The sequence below is a fragment of the Apteryx mantelli genome, chromosome 5, assembly GCF_036417845.1.
Source record: "Apteryx mantelli isolate bAptMan1 chromosome 5, bAptMan1.hap1, whole genome shotgun sequence".
In the NCBI taxonomy this organism is placed as follows: domain Eukaryota; kingdom Metazoa; phylum Chordata; class Aves; order Apterygiformes; family Apterygidae; genus Apteryx; species Apteryx mantelli.
Window position 1 is genome coordinate 50,162,987 of NC_089982.1, and position 23,463 is coordinate 50,186,449.

The following is a 23,463-nucleotide window of genomic DNA, read 5'->3' on the forward strand; positions in this document are numbered from 1 at the left end:
GGACTCGTTACATCTGCTGTGTATAGAGGAACCATTTATATCTAGAACAAAAAAAAACATAAAATAGCCTTCTGAGGTTGATAATGATTGTCCAGCTGTAAGTTTCTGTTTTCCTTATAATTTTGCTATCGCATTTGAATGATATAGCTGGTAAGCCAGGGTTGCGCTAAGACTCATATTTTTCAGGCTAAACAAAGTTCATCAATAATTTTACAGAGCTATTTCAGAAAGGAAATTTTACTCTGCTTCACACAGTGCAATAGTGTAGTCAACTTAGTGGTACTAGATAGCTCTAGCCACATAAGTACGGATAAAGAATGAAAAATGTTTTCTGAGGTTATAAGGAGCCAGATTCATAACCATCCGTCTCTCGCCTGGACAAGTTGCTGGTAAACTCCACAGAAGAATACCAAACAGTGTGTCCCTGTATCTTGGCTGGTGAAAATGAGATTCTTTCTCTGATTGATGTTAGTGGAGAGGCTTGTAAAAATGCATTTCCAGCTGATTAGTTCAGAAGGTGTCAATCTCATGCAGTTTTATGACCTGCAGACTATACACCAGATGTGCATTTGCTTTTTATAAACTAACAAAGATGAATGACTAAATTTTAGCATTCCTTTGGCAACTGTACCAGATATTGCCTGGGAGACCAGAGAGAGGTATAAAAAACCCAAACTATGCTTTTAATCGTCAGTACCCTTAGTTTTGGCACTGATCCAGACTTCTAGAGTTAAAACCAGCAAGGGAGCTCAGTACTTCAGCTAGAAAGGAGCTTCATATTGTACAAGAATGAGACTGTAGACAATCACAGACTCACAGAATGGTTGAGGCTGGCAGGGACCTCTGGAGATTATCTAGTCCAACCCACCTGCTTTAGCAGGACCACCTAAAACAGGTTGCTCAGGGGCATGTCCAGTCAGGTTTTGAGCATCTCCAAGAATGGAGAGTCCACAGCCCCTCTGGGCAACCTGTTCCAGTGTTCAACCACCCGCACAGTAAAAAACAAATTTTTTCTCATTTTTAAATGGAATTTCCTCTTGTCCTTTCACTGGGCACCCCTGAGAAGAGTCCAGCTCTGTCTTCTTTACACCCTCCCTTCAGATATTTATACACATTGGTATGATCCGTCCTGAGCCTTCTCTTCTCCAAGCTGAACAGTCCCATTTCTCTGGGAAAGCTCCCATCTCTGGGAGCGCTCAGTCTCATCTCTCAGTCCCATCTCTGGGAGTTGCTCCAGTGCCTTAATCATCTTAGTTTGACTAACCCCACTCCAGTATGTCCATGTCTTTCTTGTACTGGGGAGCCCAGCATTGGACCCAGCACTCCAGATATGTCTCACCAGGGCTGAGCAGAGGGGGAGGATCACCTCCCTCGACCTACTGGCAACGCTTTCCCTAATGCTGCCCAGGATACCATTGGCCTTCTTTGCCCCAAGGGCACGTTGCTGGCCAGTGATCAACTTGTCCACCAGGACCCCCAGAGCCTTCTCTGCAAAGCTGCTTGCCAGCCAGTCAGCCCCCAGCCAGTCCTGGTGCCTGGGTTATTCCTTGCATTTCCCTTTATTCAACTTCATGAGTTTCCTCTCTGCTCATTTCTCTAGCCTGTCGAGGTCCCTCTGAATGGCAGCACAGCCGTCTGGTCTATCAACCTCTCCTCCCAGGAAAAATCAATATTTCTTTTCTCTTAAAAAAGAGTTTAAACTTTGATGTACTTAATGATGATTTTTTCATGCCTTTTATATTCCTTGAACTCACTTCAGTGTCAACTGCATTAAATAGGAATTTTAGATGTGCAAAAGAACAGAAATCCCAGTTCTCTACTATTTTGCTAGTCCTCTGATCCGCATAGCAAGGCAATTCTTAGAGGAATACCTTTAGAAGATCTCTGTTTACTTACGTTCTTTCAACATACGATTGAGCAAAAATGGATGATACTTTTCCCTTCAAAAAGAAGTTTTACTATAAAGCTAGATACTTTTGTGAAAGAAGCAGTCATGGGCTTCCTCAGAATGCTATGTGGATATGTTTTTCAGTTCAGTTGCAGCAAGCAAGCTCCCTCTGTAATCTAAATGGAATAATAAAACGTTTGAGCTATTTCAGTCTTGCTGTTCTTTTGGGGAAGCAATTATCAGCTATGCGATACCATATTACATTCATCTAGAAATTTTCTGTAGCTGACATTTCCAAGCTCGTTTTCCTTATGACTTTACTTACAGCAAATTAGTAGTTATCAATTTGATCTTGATTTTAATCTTTCACCAAATTAGATTTCCAGTGATGTGACAGATCTAATGCTCATTATATGTGAATATTAAGCACATAAGCGTAAAGGCACCCGTGTGTTTAAATCTTGTTTGTACTGGCCAGTATTCCTCATCAGTGCATTCAGAATAAAATCTAAATGTTAAGTACAGATTTTGTTTTCTCATACATTTCCATGCAAAATAGTTGTGGAAATTGCCTTTGCCACTAGCAACAAAATCCTTCTTCCAAAGTGTAAAGGAATCCACCTTGATAAATGTTGTTAAATATTTAAAGCTACTTGCAGCATACGTATGCTTAAAAAGTTCAGGAAAACAGCAGAGTAGGAGTTACTTGTTTCTTTTCCCTAGCAAGCCAAATAACCTCAGATAAAAGCTACTTAGCCCCCCTACAAATGTTTAATATTTATAAGTTAAGAGTGTATGCAGCGCCTGAGTCCCCGCATTTTCTGATTTGTTCCACAAGTTTTTAGAAAAGTATTGAATAAATACGTTTAATACCTACAAGACACTGACTGCATTCAGCTTGCATGAATTTTCATAAGAGTTTAAGAATGCAGAGGGAACAAACTAGCATTAATTGAGAGTGAATTCGTACTAATATTAGTTATTAATATTCTTTCATACTGCATAATTTTTTTAATCTCACTGCTAGCTGGCTTCTTCTCATACAAAGCACAGGAAGAAGAGTGTGTTCATTTGTGTGAATTTCTGCCAACAGATGGACTAGTTGACTGTATGGATCCTGACTGCTGTTTGCAGAGTTCTTGCCAAAATCAGCCTTATTGTCGTGGACTACCTGATCCCCAAGATATTATCAGCCAAAGCCAACAATCGCCATCTCAGCAAGCTGCCAAAGCATTTTATGACCGGATCAGTTTTCTCATAGGTGCAGACAGCACTCATGTCATACCTGGCGAAAGTCCTTTCAACAAGAGGTGGGCATGACTCATCTTTTACTCATGACTATGAAAAGCGATTGAAGAGTGTGTGAGAGTCATATTAGGAGGAGAGCCACTGTGATTGAAAATGTCATGGAGTGGGCTTTCAGCAAAGACATTTTGTCTTAATATTATCAAATTGTCATTTTGTCTCCTTTCCTACAAAATTCAAATTGCTAGTGCCAGTAGGTTACAGCAGGTACTTGCCATGCTTAGTACCTGTATTCTAACAGGGCACTTCATTAATGATTAAATAAATCTTAGTTTAACCAGTTGATTTGGGTTAGCACAGTTGGAAATATATCAAAGCAATGAAAGCACTTCAGAAGGAAAAGCAAAGCTGCACTTCTAAAACTGAGCTCACTAAATAATATAAATTATGAATTAATGTAATGGAACTGTTAAGTGCATGACAGTATAATTGCATAAACTATTTGACTCTATTGGTGCTCTATGAAGCAGTAATGACCTGAAAATAAACCAGTAACAGGAAGCAGGTGTCTTAGATCTCACTGAGTGAAAGAAGATGATTTACACTAGAACTACTGTGTTTGCAGTAATTTGACAACATTAAATGTGTTTGGGCACAGCAGTTGATTAAAAGTTGTTGCACAAATGTTCCTTATTGCTCTTTTAAATTTTGTACTTAGTCCCTGCAGTTTTACAGATTGCTCTGATACTAATTGAAAAATACATTTTCCTTTATGAATCTGCCAGAGGTATGACTTATAGTGGAACATCTAGAGTTTATAAGTTCTTAAAATTCTTCATTGAATTATTGGTCTTAGTAACTCAGTACAGACAAAATGAACTAAAGTAAACTCAGCTAAATTAAAAGAAAGTGATTAGCTGTAGATGTTGAGGCATATGTTTAGAGAATGTAAATTATGTGAACTTGTAAAAGGGTTAGAAGCTCAGGAATGTTTTTGTTAACAGTACTTGATATCATGAAGAGAGATGTGTGTGCGTGTGTGTTCACTGAATTAGCTGTTACTTATTTAGAAGAGAACTAAGAAATTTGTAATATGATCTTGCATCTTTTTCACAGTCTTGCATCTGTCGTAAGGGGCCAAGTATTAACTGCTGATGGAACTCCACTCATTGGAGTTAATGTCTCCTTTTTACACTATCCAGAATATGGATATACAATCACTCGCCAAGATGGAATGTAAGTTCACTTTGAAGCACTTTTAAGACACAGAAACAACAAATACATTAATAAATCAGGAGTCGCTTGTAGAAATAAAATAATGGAAACAAAAGACATGAAAAAATTAATGAGGAAAGCTGTACTTTGTACATTCTTCAAATAATGTTAAGCATGACGATTATATACTTCAGAAGTAAACGGGCTTGTTTAATTTAAATGCTGCGTCCCAAATTCTCCATTCTCTGAGTGCAGTATTATGTAATGTAATTTAATTGATTTCTCCATTGTTCCCAGTAGAGCTATTCTGTCTTCAGAGCAGTACAATAGGATGAAGAATCAATCAGTAAAATGGAAACTGTAGATGGCTTTGGGAATTTGCTGAATAGCTAACCCTGCTTTTTTTCTAGGTTTGACTTGGTAGCAAATGGTGGTGCCTCTCTGACACTGGTGTTTGAACGATCGCCCTTCCTGACGCAGTTTCACACAGTATGGATTCCCTGGAATGTCTTTTATGTCATGGATACCCTGGTCATGAAAAAGGAAGAGAATGACATTCCTAGTTGTGATCTGAGTGGATTTGTAAGGCCAAACCCTGTTATTGTGTCCTCACCTTTATCTACCCTCTTTCGAATTTCTCCAGAAGACAGTCCTATCATCCCAGAGACACAGGTAAAGCGTGCTTCAAATAAGCAGCATTTTATTTCAGAATACTGTTAAATGATTATAATGCAAAGAGTGCAAACTGTTTTTTTAAATAAATAATTTTGACTGGTAAGAAATTGCAACAGATGATGATTTTCAGACAAATTTATTTGTTCCATGGGATGATTTTTTTAATTTTATTTGAAAAAAAAGAAACAGGTAAGAAAGCTTGATGCACACCAATATTTGGTTTTATATTTGTTTCTATTATTTAAATCACAGTATCTTCAGCTATCGGACACTGTTCCATTAAAATGGGCACACAGTTGTACATCTGACTTTTTTGGCTGTCCTTCTGTTAGTCTTAGAAATGTACCTTAGGGACTGAAAATAAAATGTGTTCTTCCACTATGTTTGAAAATCCCATACAGTTCACCTTATCTATTTAGTCCTGATAAGTAGCATGTCACTCATATTTTTATAAAATAAGAGAACTCTGTGGTTGTAGCATTGAGGATAGGCTTGCAAGGCAGTAAGCATGTGTGATAATCTAATTTCTCAGACCTTGTAATACCCAGACCAAACATTAGATTTAAAAACATCGAAACCTTGTTTTAAACTGAAAGAACCGTGATTTGAATGTTTTTTCTGTAACATTGATTGTATTAGATTCCTTCGTCTCAAATAACTAATCAGTAAGGTGTTCTTCCTCAACTCTAAAAGCAGATTTGCATTTCAAGAAGTAATATTTGTCCCATTATTGATTTCTGGTCAAGCTTTTCCTATTAAAACAGCACTCTCGCTCTCTCTCTCTTGCGCACTCTCTTTCTCGCATGCTCTCACTCTTTCTCACTCTCTCTGTCTCTCTCTGTCTCTCTTTCTCTCTGTCTCTTTCTCTCTCTGTCTCTCTCTGTCCCTCTCACAATTTCATAATTATATAGGGCACTCTTTTTGACCATTCACTAAGAAATGTCTTTGCATCGTCAAGGGGAACACAGAAAATGTATTCAAGTTGTTTTCATTTAGAGCTTTTAAGAAAAGAGCAATTCAGCAATTCATGGAAGGAACAGGTTTAAAATAAAGTTGCAAAAGAGTTACAGCTAAACACTCACAGACCTAGACAGTGCTAGCAAATGGTCGCTTTTATCCTCACTATCACTTCTGTGCCTTTGGTAGTTGCAAGTCAATTAGAAAAAAGTGTTTGCAAAATACAGTCCACAGAAAAACAGCTCCAATTTCCTTGTTTTGGCAACAGATGATAGATTCTGTTCCTGAAGTGATGGAAAATAGCTTAAATAGGTGGTGTATAAATCAAGAAAAAGTAATAATAGAAAAATGTCAGAAAATATATATTTTCAAGGAACAATTGTAATGTTTAGATAAACAAGTCATTCTGTGAGCAGTGGGACTAATGAAGTTTGGTTTCCTACTAATTCCCACCCATCGCTATAATCCCAGCTAACTGCCATGTCCAGTCATTCCCCCACGGAGCACACTCAGCCTTTTTCTCCATGGGAGTATTAAACTTGGATACTTCTTCCCTACCTGAACCCCATTTTTTAATAAACCCTAAATGAATTATATTTGAGATTTCTACTGTTATTTGAAATGTGGTTGAAATTGGCTGCCAAGTTCAAAAGTTGTGAGGTGGGAGGCGTGGCAGACAGTACAGATGTTGGGTCAGGGTGATTTCTTTAGAAAACCGACCAGAAGAAAAGGTCACATTCTCACAGGTTATTATGCAGTAGATGCTGATGTGTAATTTCTGATGAGGTGAAAAAAGTACTATCATTATGTATGCAAAAATTCAGTAACTATACTGTATAAAAACATCAAGGAATGTTCTCTGTGCTATTCTTTGCTCATCCCATATACATAATACACTGCCCCCGCAAGTGGGAGCTGTGCCTTTGGAAATGCATAATGCACAACAGTCTGTCTCCCAAAAAATTCACGACTCTGATTAAAAAAAAAAAAAAAGGCAGATTCAGATTCCATTCAAAACTATCTGTTCAGTTCCTGAGGAACTGTTGCAATCTTTTCATAAAAGGAGGCAAAGCCAGATTTACAGTGTGGGAGACTGGCAGAGAGAAAGAAACTCTTCCCCATATTCTTTCAGTCATTATCAGTCATCCTATTCATGTGATGTGGCAACACTCTGTATCGCGTACAGGAGAAAATGATGTGCTGCAGTAATCATCATCCCTCGAAGTGCTTCATCATCCTTTGGAGATAATGTTTCCAAAAGAGTATACTTAGTAGTTTATGAGTCCCAAAATGATTAGAGGGGAAATTAAAGTCTGTACTGAAGAAGCAGCCCAAAAGAAGAAAAAACAGAAAAAAGAGGGCAAGTAAGAGCAAAGCAAGAATGCAGTAGGTAGCTGTGCAATCATAGACCCAAAGACCCAACAGGTCATTACTCAAGAGGGAAGATAAACAAATAACAGGTTAACTAAATTTGGATTACTTAACCATGATTTTTTATCTACTTCTAATTGCAAGTTAGCATGCTCTGCCTAGACTTAACTAGCTGGGATTAATCAGTGTGGAACAAGACGTTAAACTACATGCAGATGAGGCAGAAGATCAGTTTAAGCTGGAACTGCTGATATGTACTAGGTAATGTTGTTGCTGTCTTTTTCCTAGCATAGTAATTGTCTGTATGCTACATCTGCAGCATGGCCTGGCAGAGACCCACATGTGAGTCAGACTGAGCAGTTTTGAAACTGAGTTTTTGTGGCATTCCATCTTCTGTGCTTCTGTTGTTCACTCTTAGGTATGCTTGCAAGGGTCCCAGATGCCTTCTGCAGGTCCTGAGCAGCTTGCCTCTGTGGTCTCAAGAGTGTGGGAGAATCAGGACTGATGTTTTCCTTCAAATTCCATGTTTTCCCAAGTTTAGAGAAATGGCTTTGGCTATGTCTGGAGAGCGTGACCTACGTGGTTAGGGGACCAATGTAGGTTAGAGCAGACCTGCATGTTTAGGGGACCAGCCACCTACAGGGGATGCTTAGTTTAGTTCAAGTGTTGCCCAGGTGAACCATTTCTGCAGATAGATTTTCTCAAAATCAGTTCAAGGTTGCTGACTTTTTTTTTCTTTACCTTATCCCCTGACTGTGTTTCATTATTGGCAATACTATATAGCAGAAGTTGGCAAAATCTATTTACCCAAAAGAATTTAAGGGGAAAATACTGGCCCCAGTGACTTAAAAATGATTCTCTTAAATTCAGAGTTGACTAGGTTTTCACCTAAGAAATGAATCTGTTTTGTCATTCATGCAGGCAACCTAATAGGATACCTAGATATTTCAGTGTTACGTAGATGCTACATCCTGTTTTTACTGAACTAAATTTACGAAACTTTAATTTTGTACTGAGAAAGGATGGAGTTTACTCTTAGATGCAAATATCTCCATTTATGTATCTTTGTTTTCCAGCAATTTTTTTTCTGTCTGTAACTTTATATAGTCCTCTTGATACTTTTACTGACACATTTTAGGCTTCTACATATGTATGATCTCATCTCTGTGGTATCTCAGCAATGCTACAAGTATAGAAAGACAAGTGTTTTTCCCCTTTTCATTTATCCTTGATTTATATTGTTATCCTAGGGTTATTTTCATATAAGTTCATTTTTAAAAGCCTCAGTTCTAGGGGAATTCTTTTTATAAAAGGAAAAGGTTTGTGTATCTTAAAATGAGCAACTTCAGCTTCTACTTAAAGCAGTATAATTTTAGTATTCTTTGGCCTCAAGCTTTGTGCAATAACAGTAGTTACCAATATTTTTCTGTTTCTAAAAACACCATCTTTGCCCCTCTCAAGCCATGATGTTGTTCCATTCTAATGCAGCAATTAAGCTGTTATATCTCAGTGCAGAACTTTTTTCTGGTGTTTGGACTAAAATTTGCACTGATTTGTGAAAGTTTTAGCGTATTTGCTATTCAAGTTGCTCATTTTGACAAAAAGTTACAGCAAAAAGAGCAGGCATTCTTCCTCCTAACATGAGTGTAGTTTCCTAATTCAGGGTTCCTAATACCATCAGAGCATGTCACCTGAATCACATCATATTTTGGAGCAGTAGAACGTTGCAGAGCCTGGGTAGCTTTAGTCCTGCTGGGCATGAGAGACAAGGAATCCTACAGAATTTATGCGACTTACTGGCCAACTTGAACTCAGGACAACAAACTCTGTCTTTGTGAAAATTGCGGTGACCCTTATCTCAGTCCTGTAGGTTAAATATTTCACAGCTGTCCTTCCAAGAAGCTTGATCATCCATAAATAAAATGTCAACCTTCCGAATTTGGTAGTTGGACTATAACTCAGGCTCCTTAGAAGATCAACCTTTCTGAAGGTACTTTGACACTTTATCAGGAGAAGTTAAAGTACAAGACAGATTGGTTGTGTTGGCAATCTCTGATGTGGCTTTTATACTCAGAGACTTTCCTGATGGCTTTACAATTGATGTATTGTCATGGCTCCCACAAGATGCTCTCTGGTGTGCCTAATGACTTCACTTTTCTTCAGAAGATTGTTAAACTGTTTAATTCTGGTTTTAATGCTTGGTTTTAGGAGAGAGCTTAAAATGCAGTACAATACCTCTAGATTTCTAAAATTCTCAAGAAATTATGTTACTACAGGAGGTATTTTATGGAAAGAAGGAAGCTGTAAGTGAGATTTCCAGCAGATATTTGAGGCCTTTACAGAAACTAATAATGGGGTTGGGTTTCTGTTCTAAACCTCGCTGAGGACTGAATGAGTGTCCTAGTTTCTAATTTGATATAATCCAAATACACAGTGGATTTTCTTGGAAATTTAAGCTTCAAGGTGTCCTCTTTATTGCCTCTTATCTCAGCCAAGAGTACTGGAAGACCACCTAAGTGTTTAACACCACTCTTGCACACTTGCCGTTGTAAAAGAAGCAATGGTCATAACAGGAGACCAGGGAAGTCCATTACATTGTGTCCTGCTATGTGCGTATGATTTCTCTTTGTTTCTCCAGTTGCTTACAGCAAATTTTTATATGCAGTATACGGGAATCCTGCTGATGTCTTGAGGAAGGATTTGTCTTTTGTGCCTTGATATTTTGTGTTTTCCCTTCAAGGTCTTAAAAAAGGAATATGTTCACAATTGCATGTCTTTTCAGAGTGGGGATTTTTGTTTGCCTGGAAAAGATTTGCTTGTCCTCTGGCTTAGATACTGTGCGTATATTGAACTGGGGCTGAGCAGGCTAGATTTACAAACATGAACAATGTTACTCTCACCTCCTCCCAAGTGATGGTGCTACTTGTCATTTGCTCTTAGCAATGCCATGTTGTTTGTGGGGAAGAAAGAAACACTCAAAAATTAAGATTTTGTTAATCAGAATTTCATTTGTCTAGTATCTTACAATTCCTCCTTTATTTCTTACACCTGTATTGTAGTTTCACTGGAGGAGAAGAAACATATGCCTACATATAATAGATTTAAATGATTGTTTGTGCCATACAATGAGCCAAAATACTATTGATGATTTTTTTTTTAATTGGGAAAGAGACAGACATAATTAATAGTATGTAACTCTTTCTTTATATGCCAGTAATAGTGCTTAACATAGAGCCTGGTGTAGTATCTGATGCCATCCTCAACGGTATAAACCACGTTACTTAACCCTATTCAGCACAGACAGTAAATTGTTTAAAAGCAGTCTCCCAGGATTTCCCTAGCGTAGAGAAATCCTGAGCTAACTTAGCACTTTCGTGGTAGTTGGCCTTTGATACCTGTTGAAGTCTTGAGCCTGATGTGGGGGATATTTGCGATAGTGCTCTCCCTGAAGTGGGCTTTCTACTAATACCAGGTAGTGTTTGGCCTTAACAGTCTTTATAACATGAGAATAGGGTGGTAAAATAAAACTTTCTAAATTTACCTCCCCAAGACTGCTGCTGTGACACCGCCAAGGCTCTGGGCTTGTGACTCAGAGTCCTCTGCCCTTCATCCCCTCCAGAGAAACACCGTTTTTATAAATGTGTCTAGATACCTTTTTCTTTTTTCCTTTTTCTTTTCTTTTCTTTTCTTTTTTTTTGTTGTAATAAACAGGGATGCATGGTAACTGTTGACTTGACATACTAGTTTTCAGTATTTAGGGACTTGATTTTAATAGTTACATGACCTGACTGAGGTATAGGACAGTATAGGCTGTCTTCATCCACATAACGCAGAAACTTTTCACATCCATCCGTCATCTACAAAAGCTTCTCAGCTCAGAGGGAAAGACAAGGGCGGGGAGAGGGGGAGGGGAACTATTTAAAAGTAAAATTGAATCATTGCACCTCTCTGAAATGAGAAAGTGGTGAGCTGATGTCTGAGTAGTGAATATTGATCAGGAAATATGGAAGAGCTTTCCCTGAGGCATCCTACTTACTTCTCTTTGAAATAAATGGAAGAATGCTCTAGTTTAAAGTATTTACAATCCCCAGGTAATGCAAATAATCAACCACCTAAAAGTCCTTTCTGTGTTATACTATTATCATTTGAACTGCAGGAGCAATTAGAGATCCTAACCCAAATCTGGAGCCCTGTGGTGTTTAGGGGCTCTACTACCTTTATTACCTATCCATAGCTAGGATAAGGGATGGCTGCATGAGAAGTGGCTGTTTGCACTTTGCTTTTCTGACCATCTTCTCTGTACTTTCTTCACCTCCTCCTACCCCAAAAATAAAGGAAGGATCTTTGAAACCTTTCAGCAGAAAGTAACAATTAAACAGCTGCAATATAAAAAAGACTTTAGACTTTGCTTTTCAGAAAAAGGTGAAATATTGTTATTAATTTATTTTTCTTTTACATATTAAATGAAGGACAGATTTAGATACTGCTTCATAATGGATCATAATGTAGTAAAATCTCAGGCATCCTTTTACAATAACTACATTGTTTTGTTTAATTTCAAAATCATTCAAATATTGTAATTTTTCTTACCAATGCGTAGGTGCTTCATGAAGAGACTACAATACCAGGAACTGATTTGAGGTTATCATACTTAAGCTCCAGAGCTGCAGGATATAAATCTGTTCTGAAGATCACTATGACCCAGTCTGTTATACCATTTAATTTAATGAAGGTTCATCTTATGGTGGCAGTGGTGGGAAGACTTTTCCAAAAATGGTTTCCTGCATCCCCAAATCTGGCGTACACTTTCATATGGGATAAAACTGATGCATACAACCAGAGGGTCTACGGATTATCTGAAGCTGTTGGTATGTGTTATGGAGAGTGTTTTCCATTTTCACTGTTGTCTTGAAAATAGGGAATTGCATCTCAAATGCCTATATGCATTAATTAGAAGATATTTATCAGGGTAGGATGAGAAATAAAGATGCATAGTAAAATATATTAGATAATATTAATCTAAACTCTGAGTTGTAAGACGAGCATAATTCAAGGGGAAAAAGAAACCATGGTCATTTTGTTCTTGGAGTTCTTAACCTATGAGTAACCCTCAGCAAAATAATACAGTATGGTACTTAGTCTGGGCACTCTTTATGCATTAGACCACAATAGCAGTGTGATGTACTTCATGGAATGGCTTTTTTCTGTACCTGTCCTAATCCACTTACTGTTAATAACTGAAATTATTGTAATAATCTCGGATTACTTGCTAAAATATTTTGGAATTCTGTTTAGTGTTTTCAATGCATCTAAGGAGGTCTTGGAGATTTTTAGGTAGCCTGGGAGAGCAGAGGAATGTATGCTGTTTAAGGAAATCACATTTTTTAAATTATTCTTCTGAACAAAATTCCATATTTAATGAGGAAATTTACTGTTGTTTCAGTGTCTGTAGGTTACGAGTATGAATCTTGCTTGGACCTGACTCTCTGGGAAAAGCGGACTGCCATTTTGCAAGGCTATGAACTGGATGCCTCTAACATGGGTGGCTGGACATTGGATAAACATCACGTACTGGATGTGCAGAACGGTGAGGAGTTCGATTCCTCGTTGCTGATTTTAATACTCAACTGCACTGCACTTTGAGCGTATCATTCTAGCTTTTCAAATGTTTGCTTTGTTATTAAAAAAAGAAATTTATAGAATGTTTTGCATATGGTAAATGCTTTGAGTTTTACAGTATATGTCATGTTTCTTCCTCCTAAAAATACATATGCATTAATAATTTCACCTAACAAATATCTTACAATAAAACCTCAGGGTCATTCTGTGGGGAATATGTTTACCAGAAAAAAAAACGAAAATATTGAAATTTTTTTAAAAGTGAGTGTTGCTAAGGAGAAGTTATTTTTAAGGAAACTGTAAATGTCAGCATTGTTTTTGGCATTAACTGGTTGTACGTTAGCAATATCTTGAACAATATTTACACTTTCAGTTTTCACGATGAGCAAAATTTAAATGGCAATAAAAGACATAGTCCTCAGGGGCCATGCTGCTCAGTGAAGTAGTCTGGGCAGTAGTAACTGCTCAGTAATTTCAGTTAAAAGTTGCGGAGCAGTGTATGTTATGAGGATTGTGCCTTAGCACCGAGGTAAATCTGTCTGGTGTGCTTCCCATCAACTACCTGGAGGGCAGCATGCTAAGGGGTGGGTCCCCAGCTGGAGGCTCAACAGGGAATTTGGAAAAATTTGGCTGGAAGCATATGAGGAAGGTGAAACAAGCCAAGTCGCATGACTCAAGGTGGGAGTTGGTGACATTGGATTTTTATGCAAAGGGGGAGAGCGCAGCTATAATTCAGCAGGAAGAACATCACTCTGCAGTACCCGCTGCGCCTCGGGGATTCCCACCACCATGGCAGCTTAGTTGTGTGACGTGCTGATCACCACCTAAAGCATTGCTTTTAACTGGTAGATAAACAAGGTAACCCCAAAAAAGGGAAAAGGCTTCATTGTCCTTAATTTAAAATGTAAAAAATAGCTGTGCAAACTCGCATAAGGTAATTCCTCTGAAAATGTAAAGAGCCACAATTATAAACATATCTATAAGGTTGATTCTGTTTGCAAGGTGAACCGACGGTGGCTTTAAATTACGTTCACGAGTACATTTGACTAGTAATGACTTTTCAAAGTGACGTGTGTCTAATTGAATAAACGAAGTGGAGAGTGGTATGACAAGGTGGAGGAGCTGGGGAAATGTATTCAGAGGAGAGTGCAGTGGCAGGCATTTGTACGGACACCCTGAACTGCTGCTGCAGTAAATAGTCTAATGTACATCCCTCTAGTCTGTGATAATAGAGGAGAAATGTGAAGGACCAATTTTTCAAAGTAATGACAGAATAAATCAGGTGCAGTAGTGCACTGTGCTGACTTGTAGGATTCCTCTGATGAAAATTATAGAACTCACCTATTTCAGGCAAAATTATGGTTCCATGATTGTCATAAGTGATGTAATCATAGGAGGGGGGATTTTGTATACTGTTAATGCGTTCTGGCTTTGACTAGTCACAAAAAATACATTCTGCCTGTTTTATTTAGATGACTTATTTAGATTACTTGTCTTTAAGTTTCCATAAACCATTTTCATTCTTCCTGATTTTATCATGTATATTGGTTTTGTATTTATATCTCCCAAATTTTATAACATTAAGAAGTAGTGAAGCCACCTAAGACATTTTAAGAGGAAAAACATTTCTTTTTTCATATCTTCCAGTATAAAGAGCTTATTTTGGGAAAGGAAGAGGAATACATCTTAAATTTTCTAAATGTATTTTTAGAGTGTTGATTTTTTTTGAAGGCATCTCAAAAAAAGAATGTATACCTCAGCCCCCCAAATTGCCTTTGAAACTCTGCACACTATCCATAAAACATGTATCACTATAAAGTACAAAGTGACATGTGGTTTACATGGATTAGAGCACATAAAAATGTATTGTGACTTAGGAGTATAACCGTAATACCTGACCATTCATAGAGGACACCTTGATGGATTCACTGAGATACATAATAATGAGGGTCCTGGCAACATTTAACACACTGTAAATTCAAACATTTTTTTCTAGGACTGAAGATTTAACATAAAGTATGCATTTTTCTTTTCAGATTTCTTGTAGAGGCTATAAGGAAGAAAAAATACTGCTGGCACATTGCTTTGTCTTTACAAAATTATTGTTCCTTTCATGCCTCAAAGCAGAATTAAGTTTAAGAGGCAGGTTGGCCTGGCACCACATTTTTTTTGTTATTTTGACATTTTTAATAACTGCCTATAACTGCAGACATGGTATTGAGGCAGACTTTGTTGCCAGAGGTACATTTTTATTGTTAGCTGAGTAAAGAGCCTTTTATGATGTAAAATTGAGGCAATCGCCAACTTTTTTGCAGTAGCTCTTTTAATTAATATTTACAATTTGCAGCAGTAATCCACTTTAGATTAGATTTGACATCATATTCATAATTAGGTGGAGTAGGACTTTAGAAATAAAATTAGCAAATTTTTTTTAATAATATATGCACAGTTAGAGTTTCCATTTTGGGGTTGGGGGGTTTCTGAACCTAAAGGATTTAGGAACAAAGGTCTTGTTTTTATTAAGTAGGCCTTGCATTTCCTTAAACATGACAATTTTTATTCTGAATTAAAAATACTAAAATCTATTAACATTTTAAAATAAGAATAACTGAAAATTTGCTTGGGTTTAAAATGCTAGTATATTTAGTGTTTCTTCTACATTTTGTGAACAAGATTATTTAATGTTTTGGATGTATTTTTAGCGTATTTTTGACCTAATTATAACCACTAATGTTTGAATAAAATTCTATCAATTTTAATGAGGAAAATATCTTTGTGAAACAAAATTAAAAGTCTATTAAGTTATATTAATCAAAGTAAAGGGAATGTTTATAATACTTATGCATCATCATATATACATGCACTCAAAGTTTCTATAAACTGTTTTTGATTTTATGGTTTTTTTACATCATTTGCCAGGAATCCTGTACAAAGGAAATGGTGAAAATCAATTTATATCTCAGCAACCCCCAGTTGTTAGTAGCATTATGGGCAATGGAAGAAGACGCAGCATCTCCTGCCCAAGTTGTAATGGTCAAGCGGATGGTAATAAATTACTGGCTCCGGTTGCCTTAGCTTGTGGGATAGATGGCAGTCTCTACGTGGGGGATTTCAACTATGTTCGGCGGATATTTCCATCTGGAAATGTAACTAGTGTTTTGGAACTCAGGTATGTGTTTTTCTCATCTCCAGCTTTCGGACTTGTGAATTACTGCTGTGAACTAAAGTGTGGAATAGGTTTCTGGTGCTGTTTAAGTCGGAGTTTTCAAATGCATTTGGAAATAAAAAATTTGGTTCAAAAGATTTTAATACCTTTGAGATAGTATTTAGAACTGAAGTGAATAAGCTTTAGCATGGTAAAGTATTTTAACTATGCAAATCTAAACTGAGAATTTATCTACACAAAGTAATTATTCTGTGGATTTACTGAGTTAACTTATATAGTCAACATGACTGGACAGAAGTTGGCGATTCATCGCTTCACTAATGATGGATTTAAATATTGCCTTCTTTTCATCTTTTAGCATCCTTTCTGAATATTTTTCTAATAATGTTTTTCTGTTCTTTTTTACTTGCTCCCACCAAGAAATAAAGATTTTAGACATAGGTAAGCATTTCTTAAAGAAGATTTATATTTTTCTAACTGTTCTTTTTTCTTTTTTTTTTTTAACAAATGAATGCTTATAACAGACAAGTCATTTCTGAGATGTATTGTTAGAAAAGAGGAGTATTTTTCAAAAATAATGAGTTCATATGTTTTAGTTATGTCAGCTGTCAGGCTCTATCCTCCGTTCAGATACGAGTTCCTGTTTTCTCATTACTCTCTGTCCGCAGCCAGTGCTCCTCTTCTGTGTGTGTGTGCCCTCCTTTGCTGTCCCCTCGCCTCTGCTCGCTCACGCTCCTTGCTAGCAGCACTTCTGCTGATCCTATCAAAACTCATTAATCAGATCCCCCAAGTACCATGAGAATGGCATATAACTAATAAAATTATAAAAGTATAAAGTGAGTTCATGTTACTAGCCTTTTGATGTTGAGTCTTTTCAGGATCACATTTAAAAGATTTTTCTATTTAAAACATGAGAACTTTTCTTAAGAATGAAAGCTAAAATTGTTGCACAACAGCATGACTCCAGGAGTTAAGACTTGTAAAAAATAATAATAATCAGAAGGATGCAGTACAGTATTCATCCATCCTGGCTTAGGTACAATAGTGGCAAGAGCAGAGAAGAAGATGGATATTTAGAATTGCTTTGTCACGACAGCCCTTGCTGGTAAGGAGACAAAACCAGAGTTGGTGTGCTAAAATCTTGTTGGATACATGAAACCCTGCAAGACTTTGTGATAGAATTGCTAAATACATGAGGCTCAGCAACCCTCTTTCTCTCCTTTTTGCTGCCAATCTTTTTTTCTTCTTTTTTTAAACAAATCCCAGAGAGTCATATCTCGGCTTCCCTTTGCCCATTTTCTTTCTTTTTTTTTTTTTAATCACTTTGCTTCTGGCCATATGTCTTTGTGAGGAAGGCTTTTATGTTTGAGAAATTATGTTTCAAACATGTTAGGCAAAAAGTTCCATGACTAAATAATGTGTTTGCATCAGCGCTAGTGATGAGGATTGGGAGTTGCTGCACAGTCTGGGTGGCTCGTGTTCTTTTGCAGGTGTGACTCAGAGGCAGCCTCTTAGCAGTGTTCGGTTGCATTCGTTCCACCACTTTCAAAAGAATTACAACCTTTGTGGTAGTGCAAAGCTGTGATTACAGCTGGATAAAACATTGTCTTGACAAATGTGTGGAATATGAATATGAATACTCAGAATGGGAATTTGGAATGGGCAAGTGGGATTAAGGGACTGACATGTAGTGAGGTTTGGTTTTTGTAATTTAGTAGTGGCACCCTCTTCTACTTCTGGCAGAAATGCGGTTGCAGTCTCAACTGTGGCGTTTCAGAAGCTAGACCCATGTTTGTAAGAGGTGTTTGAGAGGGAGAACGCTGAAGCTTTGTTTGTGTCCATAAATGCATAAGCTTCAGGTAGTGAAAGTGTTGTAACTGTACTGCGCAGATTATTGTAACAGCATTTTCACAGGCCCACAGAGCAGCTGCGAAGTGGGGGTTTCCTCCTGGGGTAGAAAAATGCGGAGAGGACCACAGAGCATTCACTCTGCAGGAGTGGCTGTGGAGCCAGCACGCCGCGGGTGTTTAGTCCAGTGTGCGGCCTGATGTGCTCTACTACAAGTTTGAGTTTTCTCCCCTATCAGGACACCATATTCTAATAAATGGTGAAAAAAGACAGAGCTAATGAGCCCCAAATCTAAAAGCTGTAGAATTTAAATAGAGGTCCTTGTCCCAAAACACACCAACAGACACACGCTGGATTAGACCAAACATGCAGTTAGCCTGGTATCTTCTCTCCTGCGCTGTGCAACAGCAGATGGGAGGCTATAAGGTAGTTGTAATTATCTGTGACATTTGCCCTGTGTACACTCGCAGGCTCAGAGTTTCACTACGCAGGGACTTTCTAAGCCAAGAGTGGCATCTTGAAGCTTAATAATCCTTGACAGCCTTTTGTTCTGTGAATTTATCTGATTTTTTTTTTTAACCCATGTAAACCTTTAGGATCCACTGAATCCGGTGGCCAAGGGCTCCACAGTTTAGGGACACCTTGGAGAGTGAAATGGCTTCCTTCGTCTGCGTTAAGTTGTGCGGAGCCTTGTGAAATGTTGCAGAGAAATGAGAAGCACATCTGTTTGGCTTGAAGGAGAGAGAGGGCGACCTGTCCAGTTTCACAAAATCTTAAAATTGTGGGGGAGATTTCTATTTGAACTAGGGTTTAGAAAACAACCCTTGACAGCCCACTTTGCAATACATAAGTACTAGGCATTGAAACTAGGAAAATGCACTAAAATGTGCGTTCACCAAGTAAAATTAATAAATAGCATTAAATACTAGTTCAGATCTGTTATCCATTCAGGCGTTCAACTTTCCTCACCTGTAAACACAGTGCTTCAATGCAGAGCGAGGTTCCCCCCCCACCTCAAGGAGCCTGTACTCTAAATTAAGGAGACAATGCAGATCAAATTTATTTTCTAATATACCAGTGACCCAACGTTTTGTAAATCTCAAAGCTGAACTGATGTCTTTATACACACTGCTGCCTGTGAGTGATTAATGCTGATAGGCATTCATGGAAGAAGTAATTTTCAGAAGGACTTTGAAGACAAGGAGGTCGTTTGTACGCTATGGTGATATCCCAAGTCTGCAGGGAGCCAAAAGAAAGTTTAGTAGAATGTAAGAATGGCTTTGAGGGCATATGGTTTAGAAGGCACTCCATGAATGGGAGAGATAGTATGGATAAGGGCTGAAGTTGAAAGAATATACATTTTTTGATTCTTCATGGAGAGTAATGCTGGGGATCTAACAGCTGAAGAATTAAAAGAGCAGCATAAGCAAGTTAAAAGCAGTGGAAAAGGAATCATTACAGCAACAAAACAAAATAGTAGGCAGCACTCGCAAGTAAGCTTTTCCAACACTTTTCATTACAATTTTATGTTAAGAAAACCAACAACAACAACAGGAAAATGTGCGAAGTCTGGTCATTCAGGAGGCCTAAGCTGGTTACGCGCGCGCATTTACGTGTGTGTGTGCATGCGCTTTAAATTCTAAGCACTGCTTTTAAGTATGGATAGAACAAGTTAATTCATAGTCATTTGTCTTGTATAGCAGTCCGTGTTGGTATATGATTGCGTGTTTTTCAGAGCTACTCCCGGTGATTACATGATACTGAACGAGCTGAAGAATCACTGAATGTGGATTTTATTTCTTTGCTTTTGTTGGTGGTGGTAGAAGACAGGACCTTAATATTCTCTTAAGCTGTAGTGAAATAGAATGGTTTCTGCACAGCCCTCCAGATGCTGGATGCTCACCCTGTTCTGATGTTGAGATCTGCATGGTGTGCATAGATGTTTTCTGGCTTGAAAACAGGCATGGTTGTCACTAAGCAGTTACTCAGTTCCCCAAATTGTGCCTTGCTCCTCTGAATTAGTTTCTGGTTTGTTTCTGATAACTTCTGATAACTACTTCAGCTTTGGAACCTTCTCTTGAAAAGAAATACTAAAGTCAACCCTGCTGTGTCATCTCAGAAAGGAGCCATTAGGCTTCTCCATATGACAGCTTGGAGAGTTTATACTGACTCAATAATAATATCCTAAGCAACCCCCAACTCTTGCTTCTTGGTCAAAATGAGAAAATATCCTTAAATTATCACCTATATTTTTTGTATTGATGAAGACACATTACTTGCAGCTAAAACTAATCCTGAATAAGAAGAGATGCACCATTTTTGTTAAAACTAATTAAAAAACAGAGATATTTTCTTATTTGTTCATGAAGAAAATGCCATGAAAAATTCTTTTTAAAAAGAAATAATTGTGTTAGATATAAATTATTTAGTTACTGATTTGATGAGTCTTCATTCCAACAGTTGAAAAATACAGTTCAAGCAATGTTAAATGAGTTGCCAAGAAGTACTTTAATTCAGATTTTAGTAGCATAAGGAAGGACTTTATTTTAAATTGCAGTGAAATAAAACTTAATTGCATATTTCACATTTTGCAATGTGTTTATATTTGAAATGTCTGCAGCGTTTCTTAAAGACCAAAGTAATCATGTAAATGGGTATAATTTAATTTGCAGTCTATGGAGGTATAAATAATTTGTACACTACATAGTGTTCATACAAATGATCTCTGCATAAACAAAGGTTTTGAAAATATCCTTAAACTATTTAGTACTTTGCCAGTAATAGATTTCTAACAGACAGAAATTTAAAGTATGGCTGCATTTAATTGTTTTCAGACATGCTGTGTAACATTCAGCTCTATATCAGAGCTTTTTAAGAGGTGCTAATCACTGTGTATGTGATTTCATTAGTCTGCTTCACTTGATTTCTTTGTTCTGAACCAGCATGTTAAAAGTCTTATAACCAAAGAAAATCTTACTTATGCAACACAATTTTCTGTATTTTTGTAACTGGAGAGCTATAAAAATCTGTCCCTGCTAAAAGACAGGATTCGTTCACAACTTGTTCCTGTTGGTCTCTTGCTGCTTTTTGCAAGTGGCAGTACATAAAAATGTGTTATATTAGCACAGTTATATATTTACAGAATGTAAAGTACAGCAGTCTGCTAACAGATGTTTGGATATCACCAAGATCGGTAGATATGTTTAAGCAGCGCTTTTGCAAACGTCAGAAATGGAACTGACTGTTCTGACACTCTGATTCAATCCATTAGAAGAGCATCTGAAATTACCTCCTGTACTTACATGACCTCATTTCAGTTCTTCATGCCATAAATTAGGTCAGGAATCCTATCTGCAGTGGGTTAAGTTTCTACACCGTAATATATCAACCCAAAAGGTACTCTCCAGGGTTGTTTTTTTCACCAGCAGGGGAGAAAAGACAGTAATTCTCAATTATGTGGTACCAGTGGGGAGACAAAATGTATGTTTCTGAGAAAATGGTTAGCAATATATGTTTTCACTGTAATAAAGACTGTGTTGGCATAGTTAGCGGTTTTGTGCCAATGTGTACAGTAATTTGAAATATGACTCTGTGTTAAGAAGAAAGGAAAAGCTTCATTCAGTGTTCTGGTGGAAAAGATGACATTCCCTAATGTGTTAAGTCATGCATATCACGTCTTTGAAAGCAATAGATTAAACAAATACTTATGAAGGATGTCTTATCTCTTGCCCACAAACTAATAATATGAACTGTGCCTTATCTGTGTATGAATTATATAAACCATGCACCCCAGCAGCCTTATATAAATTAGAATAAAGTGGATGGGATGATAACAGCAACTAAGTGTAAGCGAGGGTTGGGGTCATGCTGCAAAGTTGGGAACTGAACCAAGGTTTCAAAGACCAAGAAAGCCTGGGAGTTTTTAGACTCTCCTGTTTGATTTGGTCTATTACAGAGATAGGAACTGTCTTTAATTATGCAGCACAGAACGAGCATCACAGACAAAATTGAATTTTCTGTCCCAAAAGAATGAGGAGTCTAGACTGGACTGCCTTTGGCACAGGAGAGAGATGAGAAGTGAGAAAGGCTTGAGCTGGAGTGGAGAGCCAGCATGGGACTAATCACGGCGGTGGGCTCACTGCTTCTCCTGCCATGAAAGGGGCATGGGAAGAAGCAGAGTAAGGACGTTTGCCTCCAGGGAGGACTCTTCTCCTTCCCCTTCCTTGTCCCAGCAGTGGCTGCTGCCACATTGCTCACACCATCAGGTCCTCTCCTTGTAGCAGCTCGAGGTGATTTGGCCAGAGCGGTTTTATCAACTCTGCCAAAAGTCTGCTTTGGGGCCGTGACCTATGCTGCACATGCCTAGAGCATCGGTGTGGTTTTTAACTATTTATATATTACTACACACAGTGTATGAGCTGAAACCTTTCTTTCTTGGTCCAATGTTAGGTGCAACAAATTACAGCATATATACTTCCTTCTTACAGCAGCAACCCAGCTCACAGATACTACCTGGCAACAGACCCCGTCACAGGAGATTTGTACGTTTCTGACACAAACACGCGCAGGATTTATCGGCCCAAGTCACTCACTGGGACAAAAGACCTGACCAAAAATGCTGAGGTGATAGGAGGAACTGGGGAGCAGTGCCTGCCATTTGATGAAGCAAGATGTGGTGATGGAGGCAAGGCAGTGGAGGCAACTCTCATGAGCCCTAAAGGTAAAAGGAGTTATCCCTTCATAACTTTAAAACTAATATGAAAGTTTGGAGCCAGGACTGATCATATTTAATACTGAACCCCATGTTTGGCTAAGAAATGTGTTTTTGAACAATTCTTTCACACTGGAAAGAAATTGAGGAAGACAGTTACAGGAGACCCAGGTTGATTTTACAAATATAAATATTTGGCTTTCATGGTTATTGAGCATTTTAAAATGCTCACTTAGATTGTGCATTTGGCAAACTATAGTGAAGGTTTAAAATTGGTGTTGCGTTTGGTCCTACTTGGCCAATTTTTCAATTTTATCTTAAAATGGTAGGCTGTCTCTGCATACTCTCCAATGAACAGCAAATGCAATCAACAACAGTAGATTTCATAGTGAGTATTGGTTTATTAGGTGATTTATGTTTACAAACTGGTGTTCTACCTACTGTCTGATACCATGTTTTCTGCCCTTAATTTTCACTACATATATACCACTTACTCTCTTAGTTGGTTATGGATAATGCATTATCTGCTAATACAAGAAACTTACTTTTATTGTCTCTGCTAAAGGAATAGCAATCGACAAGAACGGGCTAATCTACTTTGTCGATGGTACCATGATCAGAAAAGTGGATCAAAATGGAATAATATCCACGTTGCTTGGCTCCAATGACCTGACCTCAGCACGACCGCTAACCTGTGATACTAGCATGCACATCAGCCAGGTACGTTTTAACTGCTGCTAATTTGGAAAGCTGAGCTGGGGCTAGGAA

At 37.8% G+C, this 23,463-nt stretch overlaps 1 protein-coding gene across 1 annotated transcript in view; it reads left to right on the forward strand.

Moving 5' to 3' along the window:
* The window catches only part of TENM3 (teneurin transmembrane protein 3), a 334,852-nt gene that overhangs the window by 274,418 nt on the left and 36,971 nt on the right, over positions 1-23,463 (forward strand). Inside the window, exons 16-23 of the mRNA XM_067297935.1 lie at positions 2,982-3,198; positions 4,250-4,369; positions 4,759-5,020; positions 11,952-12,219; positions 12,795-12,938; positions 15,890-16,139; positions 22,472-22,704; positions 23,261-23,415. Coding sequence (XP_067154036.1) covers positions 2,982-3,198; positions 4,250-4,369; positions 4,759-5,020; positions 11,952-12,219; positions 12,795-12,938; positions 15,890-16,139; positions 22,472-22,704; positions 23,261-23,415 — 1,649 coding nt within the window. The remainder of the gene's footprint in view (positions 1-2,981; positions 3,199-4,249; positions 4,370-4,758; positions 5,021-11,951; positions 12,220-12,794; positions 12,939-15,889; positions 16,140-22,471; positions 22,705-23,260; positions 23,416-23,463) is intronic.